At 39.5% G+C, this 14806-nt stretch overlaps 1 protein-coding gene across 1 annotated transcript in view; it reads left to right on the top strand.

The window, feature by feature from the left end:
* Positions 1-14806, top strand: part of CNTN4 (contactin 4) — a 626036-nt gene that overhangs the window by 351771 nt on the left and 259459 nt on the right. The window contains exon 5 of the mRNA XM_075549881.1: positions 1292-1489. Within this exon, the coding sequence (XP_075405996.1) occupies positions 1292-1489 (198 nt within the window). The remainder of the gene's footprint in view (positions 1-1291; positions 1490-14806) is intronic.

Below are 14806 nucleotides of genomic sequence, written 5' to 3'. Positions count from 1 at the left end.
GGGAAATGTTGCTCTTTCACCTCTACTACATATTCATTCCCCTTTAGATATAATAGTTCTTCAGCCAATTTTTAAGTGTAGATTTAAGGTTGGGAACTAAACAAGCCAGTCAATATAAGCATTGACTACAACAATAAACCATTACCTCACAAAAAAGAAAAAGTAAATTCAACCTAACAAGTAGGAAGAAAGTAAGAATTTGAATGGTCAGAACAAAACGTTGCCACATGATTGAACTGAGACTGGAGAACTATTTTGTCTGCAGCCAGTGCTGAGTTTGGAATTGTTTCGTTGTGTCAAAGTTTCTCCATTAAAAAATGGAGACCTATATGATGTATTGGAAACTGCAACTATGATGATTATTATCTACAATGAAATAAATGATCAAAATCATTCCATGGCAGCTTCCAGCACTGTTATATTGGCATTATAACTCTTTGTGTCTATAATTTGAATGTTGCATTATGCTTGATACATGCTTTGTTGTCCCATCTGCTCTGATTCATGGCAATATATATGTGTGTGTGTGTATGTGTGTGTGTGTGTGTGTGTACACAACAGAACAAACTGTTTCCCAGTCCTGTCTCCTCTCCATGATGGTGGGTATGTTTGGGTCCATCGTTATGATGCCAGGCTATTTCAATGAGGATTTCCATTGTTTTTGCTAATGCTTTGCTTTACCAAACATGGTTTCCTTTACTGGCAATAGTTTTTGCTTGCTATGTGCTGAAAGTGGGTTGAAATCTCACCATCCTCAATTTTAAGGACCATTCTGGGTGTGTTTCTACCATTACCAATTTGTTCATTCTCTGGCAGTCCACAGTATCTTCGGAATTATTTTACAATGCAATTCTAATTCACTGACTCTGCACCTGTCTTCCTTTTTCTGCCATCCAGCTCTTGCATGCATGTAAGGAAATTAAAAAGACTATGGGTTGGTTCAGACACACATTAGTTATCAAAGTGATAATTTATCTTTTTAAATTTTCCCAATGCAATGCATCATTTGATGATACACGTTTAACAAATGACACATGCTTATTTAAAAACCCTTAAACAACTGTGGGTGAACTTTCTAGTTCTCTAGAAATAAAGTCTTTTATATTGACTTATGAGAAAAAGAGTAATAAAAATACTTAAAGACTTAAGATTGCTTCTTATTTCAATCTAGCAGACTAAAAGGGTCATTGGGTACTAGTATGGATTTCTAACTTAACCATATCTTTCATGAATACAGTAAATTTTCAATCTCAAAAGGTTTAGTCATAATGAGGTTTCCTTTTATTTACAGAGCTGAGTTATGCTTGGATCTTCAATGAATACCCTTCCTATCAGGATAATCGTCGCTTCGTTTCTCAAGAGACTGGAAATCTGTATATTGCCAAAGTAGAGAAATCAGATGTTGGGAATTACACCTGCGTGGTTACCAACACGGTAACCAACCACAAGGTTCTGGGGCCGCCCACGCCACTAACATTAAGGAATGATGGTGAGTTTTCTAAGTGATTTTGTCACTTCTACTTTTGTGATTACAGGATGAGTGCGAAAAGATGTTATGCGATTGGCAGGTAATGTTGATTGTCTAAGTGAAACTTTTAAAGGACTTAATGCTTTCTATATTTGGTACATGTATTTTCCTCATTTGTAAATGAACTAAACCAATGGATCCATTTTGAAAAACTAATTAAAAATCTAATGGTTAATTTCAACAGGAATATAATGTGGATTTAAGTAAATATGAACAAAGGAATCTATTTTTCCTATACCACTTGAAATATACACACAGGCAGAATGAAGTAGAAGGCTGGACAATTAGCTCATTAGTCAATTCTATATAATTTAGTATTCAGTATCCAAAAAAAATTTTATATTATCCAAATAACCTCTGGATTTATAATACTGGAGACATAGTACTCACCACAATGAAATGTAGAAGCAGTGAGACTCGTTTGCCTGAGAAATTATAGTGTCTCATACTTTTGTAAGACTATTTCAAGACAATATAAGAATTTCACCTTCATTTCTTAACTGCATGGTAAATCATCACTTGTGTTTGCAGACGGGCTTACTGCAGGTGTATCAAACTCTAGTAGCATCATGCTTCTTCCCATCATCGGTCTTCACATCTGCCCTTCTTTCTGCAGAAGCTCCTCGTTCTCTGGGTCTGCCTTTCTCTTGGCTGATACCGGTCCTTTCCATTTCTTCAAAGAAATTTGGCTTCTTCAGGAAGCTATCTCTGACTGTCTCTCTTACCCCTCTCCATACTATACCCCGTGCTTTCTGCATAAAGTCAAGAAACATCCACTAGAATAGTCCTAAGAGAATAATGAGGGCAATGAATGTACAAATGTGCTTTACACAATTGACGTATGTATGGATTGTGATAAGAGTTGTATGAGCCCCCAATAAAATGATTTTTTAAAAACATGAAAAAAATGATGATGGCAACAAATGTCCAAAAAAGTGCTAAAGCAATTCATTATTCTTTTGGAAAAATAAACAAATACCTTCAGCAGACCATATTTCCAGGTGGACTGGAAGCTCTAAACATGAAAAGCAAAGCAAATATTTACAACTCTTTTAGATCTCTAGATAAGAAAACTTAAAAAAATGTGTTTCAACTTGAACAAATTTACACAAGTTTAGGCTTTGAAAAATACGTTTTTGTTAAATTTTAAAAACATGCAAAAGGGAAAAAAAACCTAAAGGGAAATGATTGCCTAAATTAAATTACTTTCAAAATTAAAAATTCTGGAGAACAAAAGATACTGTAGAGCAAAAAGAAAAGCCAAAGGCTAAGAGAAATTATCTGCAGCACATATAACTAACAAAATGAATTAAACTGGGTTGTGTAGCCCACATATAAAGGAGACAAAAAATGGGAAAAATATGATGAAATGTGTTCATCAAAAAGAGGAGAAAACTCAAATGGTAATTAAACAAATTAATGTCAATAATCAAGGAATTATAAATTAAAACATAGTGAGAACTCATTTGAAACTCATCAGATTGGCGAAAATTAAAGTATTTGACAGTGTCAAATATTAGTGGTAATAAAAAAAAGAGTAGCCCTAAGAACTCTTTATTCAGTACTTGAAGTACTGCTGTAGTTAACTGTCTCCTTTATGAGAAATTAACCTTTGTGAAGACCTTGTTCACTGCTGTGGCTCAGCATCTATTATAAGGCATAGTAAAGCCCGTCAGTAATTGCTGATGTCATAATCTTAGCTTTCACAGTGGACAGGTGTTGTTTTCTACTCTTTTCAGATATCTTTCCCATCTTTCACTTGTTTCATCCTACCATTAGCAACATGACTTCCTAAATCTATCGTATCTAGAGCAGAGGATCTGTCAGAGGAAACTGTCATATATCAGAGGAAACTGTCGACCTAGACTATTAATAGCAGGCATTTACTGAGCACTTGCTATACTCTGGACACTGTGCCCAGAAATTTACATTCAAATGCCCAGCAATTATAGGAGAAATGTCCTCTCAGACATACTAAATAACAGACCCCAAAGTCACACCATTAATTAATAATTGATGACTACAGGACTTACAGCCAGGTGTTAATGACTCTGGAGCCTGGTCTCTTAATCCCTTGATGGACTTCGTTTTATACACTATGCCACTTGTTACCTGAGTTAATACAAGAAAAACATGGCAAATACAAGGCTGGAAGCCAAGCTCCTGGTCCCCCAGTCTGTTACTTTTCCCCTTGTATTACCAAGGAACTCCATACCCATGTTCTCCTCTGAGCATAGTTCTCCTAGAGCAGATGGGCCAGCGCTGCAGAGAGATTCTGAATACCACACCGACCATTGAAGCCATTCTGCGGAACATTTCCATGGAGCAAGATGAGGCCATCTGCCCCTGTACAGATCCGTGTCTCAGAAACCCTACAGGGGTCACTCTGCGTCAAAATGGACTTGATGGCAGTGGGTGGGCTGAATATGTGGGGCAACTGATGGAGAATTTCATTCATTTATTCATTCATTCAACAAACATTTACTTAGCTCTTGATATGTGTCAGCTACTATGTTTGGTTCTGGTGAACAATAGACTGTGTATCATGGAATTTATAGTCTCCATAGGATACACAGGAGCCCTGGTGGCATAATGGTTACCCATTTGGCTGTTAACTGCAGAGTCAGCAGTTTGAAACCACCAAGGGTGAAAGATGGGCTTTTCTACTCTTGTAAAGAGTTACAGTCTTGGAAACCCATAGGGAAATTTCTATGCTGTCCTCCCTATAGGTTTGCTTAGAGTTCAAATCAACTCGACAGTGAGGTGTTGTTTATTATTATTATTTAAAGACACAGATATAAAAAAGCAAGCCAAACCAAAAGCAAATAGATAACTTCACATAACTATTCAATAACTCAACCTATACTGTGAAATAGAGATTCTGAAGGAGCAGAGGGATCTACTTGATATGGGGAAATCATTGAAAGCCTCTCCAAGGTGATGATATGTGAGCTGATACCTGTGAAGAAGAGGGTTGAGCATTCCAGACTGAGTTAACATCACAGGCAAAGGCAGAGATCTGGAAACACTTGGCACATTCCAGAAACTGGAAGCATGTGAGTTGGGTTGGAGCACAGGATGGAGGATAGAGGGGCATTACATGCAGGTTGGAGAGGGCATAGAGAACCAGATCATGAAGGTCAAGAAAAAAGACTAGGTCTTATTTCATGTGTAGTGAAAAGCCTTCAGAAGATTTTGTGTGAGAGATTTATGTTTGAAAAATATATACTTCTTGACTACGATGTGGAAATTGGTAAACTGTTGCAGGCATTCGGATGAGAAGCAAAGACCGCTTGAACTAGAAAGATGCAGGTGGATTCAGGGTCTAGTTTACAGGTAACGTTCCAGGGCTGGCTGCTGTGGCATTGAATATGGGAGGTGGTAGAAAATAAAATTGAAGATGACACATAGATTTCTGGCATGAGTAATTGGGTGTATGGGATATCCATTTACTGAAATGGTTTTACTAACAGGTTTTCAGGAGAGAATAATGTCTGTTATTTTAAATACCATTTGTAGAGCCAAAAGCATGACTCCACCCTTGGCAACAGGAGGGATTGTTTGTTTGGTGTGTCTTTTTCTCTATTTTTTCATCATGATTATTCATTTATATATTCTCTTGTTAATTTCCTCCATCCTAGTATCATTATGAACAAGCAAAGATCATGCTCATTATTATACATCTTTGTAACAGGGTCTAGCACAGTGCTTGCATTGTGGTAAATGTTAGTGTATTGGGTTAAGGTGAATTCTATAGAGACAGAATCGACACATCCTATCCATGCACAGCGAAAAGGGGGGTCAGGTTCCAGCTTGGTCAGTCCTTAGCGGTGCTTTCTCTATATCGAAGGCTGAAGTTGTTCTGTGTTTTGTTTTGTTTTTCACAAGATAGGCTCCAGTGGCATTTTGTAAATGACTATTTAAGTGGACAGCACTTTTGGCCAAATACACTTATGCCACAATTTCTATTCACAGCATTGTATATTTTGGTGTGTCACTTCACAGGCATAACTTTATTGAGTTTGGAGCAGCCGAGAACAGACCTCACACAGTGTTGCTGCTTCGTGAATGAACATTCAGGAACAGGCCAACTAACCAGAATCTTCATGCACACCTCCAGTTGGCAAGGACGAGGCCCTTTTGCTTGGCAGTTAGGTTTATCTTGACTTGTATCATGTTCCTTCATGGAGATGACAAATGATTTTTATTAGAATGGCGAATGGCTTATCACAAAATTAGCAGACTAAAGGTCTCATTTTTCATCAATTAATGTCTATTCCCTCATAATTTCCAATGAGAGTTGCACAAGAGAGTTTCATAATATCTCTTTCCCTTTTGTTTGAGTACATAAAATGGAAACTAAAACTCTATTATCAAGCACAAAATAGGCTCTTTAATTGGCTCTTATCTGGAGGTAAAAGAATACAAGAACTATAAATCAAGATTAGATTGCAAAATAAGGATGGTATCCTTGTTAAGGTCTATTCTGGGAGTGTACATCCAATGAAATTTGCACTCCCCAAGAGTGATGACTGTGTGTTCAAAAGTGCTGGGTGGCTATAAAATCTGTAGGACCCTTGGGTAACTAAAACCCACTCCACATTTCACAACATCTTGCAGCCTCAAAAACTGAAGGCAAAAGAGTTAGTACCCAAAACAGAACTAATGGTCATGGCTGTTCATTTCTTTGCTCTGTGTGGTTGCTGCTTGCAGAATTATAGGGCCCCAATAAACAAAAAACCACTCACTGCCATTTAGTTGATTCAGACTGATGGCAACCCTGTAAGACTGGGTAGAACTGCCTCTGTAAGTTTCCCCGACACTAACTCTATATGGGAGTAGGAAGTGGTTTCAAACTGCTGACCTTAGCAGCCAAACCCTATGATACCAGGGCTCCTGTAGGTTGCCATAATAGCTAGGTTATTTCTTTGGAGTTCAGGCTACGTAGTTCTGGAATGTGATTAAATGTTTTCACCCTGTGATTTTAAAAAAGAAAAAAATAGTGACCCTTGACTTGGTGCTCATCGATGTCAGGTTTGAAGCACCCCATCTTGGCCTTCTGTGTGTGTTCACCACAGCCCAGGACATTGGGGTTCAGTAAGACATTGGCCCTTGCTGTTCTCCTCTCTAAAGCTCTTCGGGAGTTCCCTCATTCCAACATCTCAAAGTGAGGAAGGGTTAGCATGAACATTCAAGAACCGCATTCTCTGGAGAGAATCCAACCTTGCCACTTGTTCAGTAGGTGATTTGGGCACATTGCTTTAACCTTATTGTGCTTCCATTTTCTCATCAATGAATGAAGGACAAGAGTGCTTACTTCCCAGGGTTGTTTTTTGTGGTAAAGATATAAAAAGTGTCTAGAACAATGACAAAATTGAAATGGAAAGTCATTCACTTCCTTAGCAAAGATGTTCTCAACAAATATTATTGTTGAGAATGGATTGCATTGGTGTGCACATAGGAATCCGTGGATGGTTGCAATGGGTGAGCACTTGACTATAAGCCAAAGTAGAACTGCCTCGGAAGAAAGGCCTGGATTCAGTTTCCCAAAGAAGGCTGCCTTGGAAAGTCTGTGGCGGAGACCTGCCCTGCACAGATGGGTCAGAATCAATTCAAAGTCAACTGACAACAAGAATATTACCCTGGTTTTTGCAAATATATGTGAACAATAAAGCACAATGTGAAATAATACTCCAAAATGCCAATTACTTAATTGATTAAAAGAGTTATTTAATTAATTAAATGTGGGGTTCTTCTTTGGGATAAGGGGCCTCCCTGCATTTTCTTATTTTCTTCTCTAATTAGAGATTTTTTGAATTTTAGGAAGGCTGGTTAATAAAGAGGTTCTTCACAAATTGTAGGGACTGAAGGGGTGATGTTCTTGATTTGCGGGGGCATACTGAGGACCAGCATCTCAGATAGCATCTCAACCCCCCAGTCACCACACCAGCTTACTGATTCAGGGAAAGGATGTTTGGGTCTAGAGGTTTACCTATTTGTTACATTTCTTTCCAATGTTTAAGTTTTTTGAAAATTTTATTTTGGGAATTTTCTCAAGTTACTTTCCACTAGTTTATGCTGTTTTGTGTTCACTGCTAGGGGATACATGAAGTTGTTATACATAGTGAGAGACTTTTATAACTAAATAACTGTATTTATCTATATATATTTTAGTCTACTCTGAAACGACAATGTAACTTGATTTTATGAGCAAGTACACCTGTTGCTTAGGTTCCAGGAAAGAGAAAAATAAATAATTGGAGAGTCATGTATTAGTTACTATTAGCACAGGTACTGACATTGCCCATTGATCAATATTAATCCATGCAAAACCCAAACCCTGAGCCACTGAGTGAGCGCCCACTCCTAGCCACCCTTTAGTGGGTTTGAAAATCTTTACAAGAGGGCACAGCCTCATCTTCCTCCCAAGAAACAGCTGGTAGGTTTGAACTGCCAACCATGAGGTGAGCAGTCCAAAATTTACCTGATAGCACAACCAGAACTCTTCAGGTTTTTGGTTGCTTTGTTTTGTTTTGTGTTTATTATTGTCTCTGCATGTCTATCTAGATAAAAAGGTGGGATAAGCAATCTGGAGGAGAAAACAACAGGACCAACAGTAGTCAGGAGACATGGAAGAGGGAGGGGTGGGAGAAAGGAAGTGGGGTATCAACCAACCCAGGGACAAGGGAACAACAGGTGATCTAAAATTGATGGTGAGGAGGACATAGGAGACTTGGTGGAATCTAGGGCAATGTGGAAATTATTGAAAGCCAACTGAAGATTGAACAAGATAAATGGACAAGAGGAAAGTAAAAGGAAATAGAGGAATGAACTGGGAGCAAAGAACATTTATAGAGATCTAAATAAAGGCATGTGTATATGTAAATATATTTAGATATAATGATAGGGAAATAGATCTACATCCAAATATTTATATGTTAAGTATTAAGGTAGCAGACAGACATTGGGCCTCTATTCAAGTACTCCCTCGATGCAAGAAAACTTTGTTCTAATACCCCAGTATTCTGTGATGCTCACCTTCCCAAGAAGATTGCTGAAGATAAAATGGTACATAAGCAAATGTGGTGAAGAAAGCTGATGGTGCCCAGCTATGAAAAGATATAGCATCTGGGGTCTTTAAGGCTTGAAAAGAAACAGTGACCATCTAGCTGAGAAGCAACACAGTTCACATGGAAGAAACACAGCAGCCTATGTGATCATTGGGTATCAATGGCATCAGGGATCAGGCATCAAAGACCCAGAACAAAAAGTCCAATCAATGTGAATTAGGGGGAGATTGGAGTGGAGATCCAAAGCACATCTGTAAACAATTGGACATCCCTTACAGAAGGATCACAATGAAGAGATGTGTCAGTCAAGGTAAAGTATAGCACTGATGAAACATACAAGTTTCCTCTAGTTCTTTAATGCGTCCTCCCCCCGCCCACCCTCCACTATCATGACCTCAATACTACCTTACAAATCTGACTAGACCCGAGTATGCACACTGCTACAGATAAGTTCTGGCAACAAAGGGAATCCAGGACAGACGAATCCCTCAGGACCAACCAATAATGAGATTAGTGATACCAGGAGGGGAAGGGGAATGTGGGAGGAGAAAGGGGGAACTGCTCACAATGATCCACATATAATCCCTTCCCAGGGGGACAGTCAACAGAAAAGTGGATGATGGGGGACAGCAGTTGGTATAAGACATGGAAATGTCTGTGTGTGTGTGTGTGTGTGTGTGTGTGTGTGTGTGTGTGTGTATAAAGGGTTCATGAGGGAGGGAGGAGGGAGGATGGGGAAATGAGGAAGTGATATCAAGGGCTCAAGTAGAAAGAAATATTTTTTAAATGATGGCAACATATGTACAAATGTGCTTGACACAAAGGATGGATGGATGGATTGTGATAAGAGCTGTACGAGCCCATAATAAAATGATTTTTTAAAAGAACTCTACATAGACGATATACGAAGGAATAGGCGACAAAGATTCTGTTACAATCTCAGAGCCCCTTGGGAACAGTTCTACCTTGACCTAGATAAGATTGCTACGAGTCAGAATGACTTGATGGCAGTGAGAGTGAGTGGGTTTTCAAATTGTCTTCCTTCCTTTTCCTTCTTCTTACCCTTCCTCATCTCTGCTCTATCTCCTCTGTTGACCTGCTTCCTTTTCCTCCCTTCCCCCTGGGTCTGTGACTATTATGTGCCACTGAGTTGGGTCCTTCTCATAGCGACTCTGTTGGCACTGCCCTGAGCCATGCCATCCTCACTGTTGCAGCCCCTGGGTCGATCAACCTCCGGGAGGGTCTTCCTCTTTCTCATTGCCCTCGTGCTTCACCAAGCAAATGTCCTTTTCCAGGGACCAGTTCCTCTTGATAACATGTCCCAAGTACATGCTGTCTTCTCAGGAACGTTCTGCGATGCATCATAATTTCTTTCATTTGCTTTAGCTACTCTATGATCAAAAGTGAATTTCAAAACCTCTTCTGACATTAGCATGTAATTCACATATACAATTGGATAGTTCAATCACATCAATTCAGGTGGGTTATACTCAAAATAAGGTCATATTGTGACTTTCATGACCTTTTAAATTTTTTCTTCATATACAATTTGTACTTACATATGAGCAATTGATGATCTGGTCCGTAGTCAGTGCTTGGCCTAGTTTTGACTGGTGAGATTGAGCTTCTGTGTTATCTCCTCCCACATATAAGTCAATTTGATTTCTATGTATTCTCTCCATGTTTATGTATATTTGTAAATATATGTGTAGTTATATATATATTAGTAATATACATGTCTTTTGTATATACATAGAAGATATAGTTATTTTATGCATTCTATATAATTTTTCAAATGTAAAATTCATATTTTAATGCTATTTATACTTCTATATACTTGAAAAAATTTTAATTTATATTCTTAAATATAACTACAGAATTATCATATTTATCTAGTTCCTCACCCAATTTTTCCCAATATAATTTTAAGCATGGTAGCATTTTATCTTCTCCCCTTAAAGCATGCTCTTCCTAGTGCTGAAAGACCCACTGGGGTCCTTCGCATACTGTAACCGCAGTACAGTGTGAGGCGGATCAGAAACAGATGTGCTGGCCATAGATTGTCTCTGACTGCTGCCAACCAACTTGGCCTTGTTCCCTGTGGCCTCCCTGAGCTGTCCTTGTTCCCTGTGGCCTCCCCGAGCTGTCCTTGTTCCCTGTGGCCTCCCCGAGCTGTCCTTGTTCCCTGTGGCCTCCCCGAGCTGTCCTTGTTCCCTGTGGCCTCCCCGAGCTGTCCTTGTTCCCTGTGGCCTCCCCGAGCTGTCCTTGTTCCCTGTGGCCTCCCCGAGCAAGTAGTAAGAATGGGCATGGATTAACATGAAGAGGAAAAGACCCAGTCTTTGGAATCTGGGCTTTAATCCCACATCTACCACCAATTTACCTGACATTTCCTTACTTCTTGACTTCATAGATTAGAAATGTGTAAAGATTTATGGTTAGATCTCATGTTGGGTCTGAAGGAGCCTGGTGGTGTAATGTGTTACTTTTTGTGATGCTAACTAGAAGGACAGCGGCTCGTAACTACCAGCTGCACCTTAGGAGAAAGATGAGGCTTCCCATTCCCATAAAGAGTTACAGTCTCTGGATTAGGGCAAAGAATGTACAGATGTGCTTTATACAGTTGATGTATATATATGTATGGATTTGTGATAGGAGTTGTATGAGCCCCTAATAAAACGTTTTTAAAAAAAGGAGTTACAGTCTCAAAAATCCATAGGCTGCCGTGGATGGCAGTGAAGATTGGGTCCACCTGCAGTCTAGGCCTCCAGTCACAGCTCTCTAGTCTTCTTCATCACAATGTTTCCACAGACTAGTTGTCCCCAAACTACTTACCAAGCAGCGGCTGCTCGTTGAATTTATACCCAACTAACAACCAAGGTTAGCCAAACCAATGCTTGCCCCCAATCTAGCTGGCCACCAGGCATATTCACTCTTCTGACCAGAAAGGGACATGTTATTGTGCTTTGGGCTGCTAACCACAGGTTAGCAGTTCAAAACCACCAGCCACTCATCAGAACAAAAATAAGGATTTCTACTTCCATAAAGATTTAGTTTCTGAAGTCTACATGGGCAGTTCTACCCCATCCTATGTGGTCACTATGAGTCATAATCTATGTGCTACCAGGGAGTGCAAGTGTGGTTGGTAGTGTAGTGCTAAGAACAGGCTAGCAGTTTGAGTTCACTACTCCCTTCTCCGGAGAAAGATGAAGCTTTCTGCTTCCATAAAGTTTTACAACCTCTGATACCCACAGGGGCAACTCGACTATGCTTTTTGGTTGGATATGAATCAGAGTCCTCTTGATGGGAATGATTTTGATCTTGACTCACCTCTGTGACTTGTACACCTTTGAGTAGTTCAGAAGATTATATTTTCCTCAAATTTAAGACAGACAAACCTTTAAAAATATGGAGAGAAGTAGTTACCCTGGAGTATTATCGATGTGGTGTTGTGTTAGTCTAGGTTGGCTAGAGAAACAAATTCATAGACACGCAAAAGAGTTTTATATGAAGAGCAATTGCATATTAAGAAAACATCCAGCCAGTCCAGATCAAGTCCATAAGTCTGATATCAGCCCATATATCCGATACCAGTCTGTAAATTCCTCTTCAGACTCATGCAACGCATGCAATGATGCTGAATGCAGGAAGAGCACAGGCCAGTGGGTGGAAAGTCTTGTGGATCCAGTGGCAGTAGAAGCATCTCAGCACTGGCTGGGGCTTCCATGTGACTCTTTCAGTTCCAGGGCTCTAGCTCCATCAGGTAGCTCCATGTGTCTTGTCAGCAGGAAGATGAAGCAGAGAATGTGAGTCTGGCCTCTAGTGAGCTATTTATCTCTGTAGAGTCTCCAAATGAGGTCATCAAGCTGTGATCTGATTGACGGGCTAACCTCCACCCCTTCTCAAGTTGACACCAGATTATGTAACTACCTCAGGTGTAATGTATCATCCATTGAGGTACTGCCATCTGTTCGCAGTCAACTTCCCTGATATTGCCCCAAACTAGACATTAACAGTGATTACATGTCTTCATGAAGAAATTAGCTTTGTTTGTAGACCACTTGATTAATCCTGAGCTACTAACTTTTCTTGATGACCTACATTTAGACTGAGATGAGTGAGGAGCACTGCTTGGTAGCAGAAGCAGTATGGCCTCCATCTGTGCTATGCTCTTATGTAACTTCAGGTCCAGAATTGATACCCAAACCCTTTGCTTTATTTTACTCTCACTTCTCAGGGCAACTTTTGGATGCCTTTGCCAGAGCAGTCATGTCTTGTTTTTAATTGTCTAACAACGTCACGGTGAGAAGCTGTGCGCGTAAAACATGTTTTATGAGGATAACATCTAAATGACTAAAGGATCTGAGATAGTTTGCTGCACTGCCATTGCTAATCTGATTTCATAAAGTCTTAATGGCTTCAGAGATTTTGAAGGCTTGACAAGCTTAGGAACTTGGCAGTCAGCTTTAATTCTCCAGCACAATCATTTACATCTTAGTTCTACTTGGGGACCAAAAAGGTCTTGGATGGCCACTTGGCAAGTCGGCTAGGAAGCATCTGTTAAGTGCATGCTCTGTGTGCTGCACTCTGGAGCAAAAAGACATGATCTCAGCCTCAGAACTCACAGTCTTGGAGAACTCCAAATCATGTAAGGGCTAAAGCGATGTTCATTGGAATTATTAAGTGGGGTTCAAGACAGAAGGATTTAGAATGAAGGAAGCAAGTAGACGTGTTTACTTTTGATTTAGAGATGACATGGGACATTAAGCCAATCATTTTATTTAGGTAATTAGTATGTGCTGAGCGCTCTTGTCTACCAGGCTCCGTCATTGTTACCAGGGTTGCAAGTCTCGGCAGAGCCTAATTTTAACACGCAGCAGGGTGGGAGACACTTAAGGGGAGAGAGAATTAAACCAAGGTTATTTGCATATCAATTGTTACAAAAGCTACCCCAAAGCAGTGAAGAATGCAATATGTATATATTCATGGTTGCAAAGCAAAACCAAACTCACTGCCATGTACTAGTATTACCTTACCACTCTTAGCAACCCCGTAGACAGAATAGAACTGTTCCTTAAAGTTCCCGAGATTATTAATCTTTATGGGAGAAGATGACCTCATCTTTCTCCTGAGGAATGGATAATGTGTGTGAACAACTAACTTTATTGTTAGCTACCCGATGCCTGAGCCACAGTGCCGCCAGCCAAGCGAGTCAGTAAAGGCTTTGGGGTGAGGAAAGGACCTCACCTTAAAAATTAATTCAAGATTCCATGAGGAATTGGACAATCTAAAACTATAAGTAGAATTCCAGGCACTCCTCTAAACCAAAGCTGATTTGAGACCTATATAAGCAAATAAAATTGTTCTTTCTTTTCCTTTTATTTTTCAGAATTATTAGTACTTGGATATTCTGTATGTTTGATTGCTATTGTAAAACAATCAGTACATGATATCTTATGTTTACTTACATCTTCTTACAAGCGACTAAGTATTCAACAAACTTCCTGAAATCTCTAATTAGTTCTAGTGTCATGGTGTTTAAAGATATTGATTTTCTTAATTATTTCTATTTTTCCCATTTCCTCTAACCAAGGACTAATCAATTATAATTTGTGGACAAAATCCAGCCAGTAGCCTTTTAATTTTTTGTAAATAAAATTTGCATTAATTAACACTTGGCTTTCTTTCATCTAGAAAATGTCATTATGATATATTGCCTAAACTGATAAAGAGTGTTATTGTGAGCTGGTTGCCTGTTGACATAACATATCAGCTTTCCATTCAGTAATTCATGGACATTTTGTTTTCTCTCATTGATTTGAATCCCAGAATGAAATTTCTACGATCCCAATCCCTTCTTGGGTTACTTTTTTCAGTTCCTAATCCTTCTTAGCTTTGTCCTTGCACAAATGCTTTACTTTTGATCACAAATGACTGATCATTCGAAGGTGCCCCTAGCTCCTCAGTGCTAGTGCTTTTCCCTTTATAGGCTCCCCTGCTGTTCCGCTGAGAGCTGACCCATGGGTGAGTTCATGTCCAGATCTGAGCCACTAAAGACTGGAGTCTCTGGGTTCCATTAGTCTATATCCAACTAGTCTTGTTTTATAAGGGTAAGTTTAGTTCTACGTGTTTCCCTGGGACCTTCTAATGTGCTTTCTTTCATCACAGTCAGTAGTGGTAGCCGGTTACCGTCTAGACATTCTGTTCTCAG

Source organism: Tenrec ecaudatus, chromosome 5 (assembly GCF_050624435.1).
Source record: "Tenrec ecaudatus isolate mTenEca1 chromosome 5, mTenEca1.hap1, whole genome shotgun sequence".
NCBI lineage: Eukaryota > Metazoa > Chordata > Mammalia > Afrosoricida > Tenrecidae > Tenrec > Tenrec ecaudatus.
Note: the sequence above shows the minus strand (reverse complement) of the source record. Positions and strands in the feature narration are given on the sequence as shown.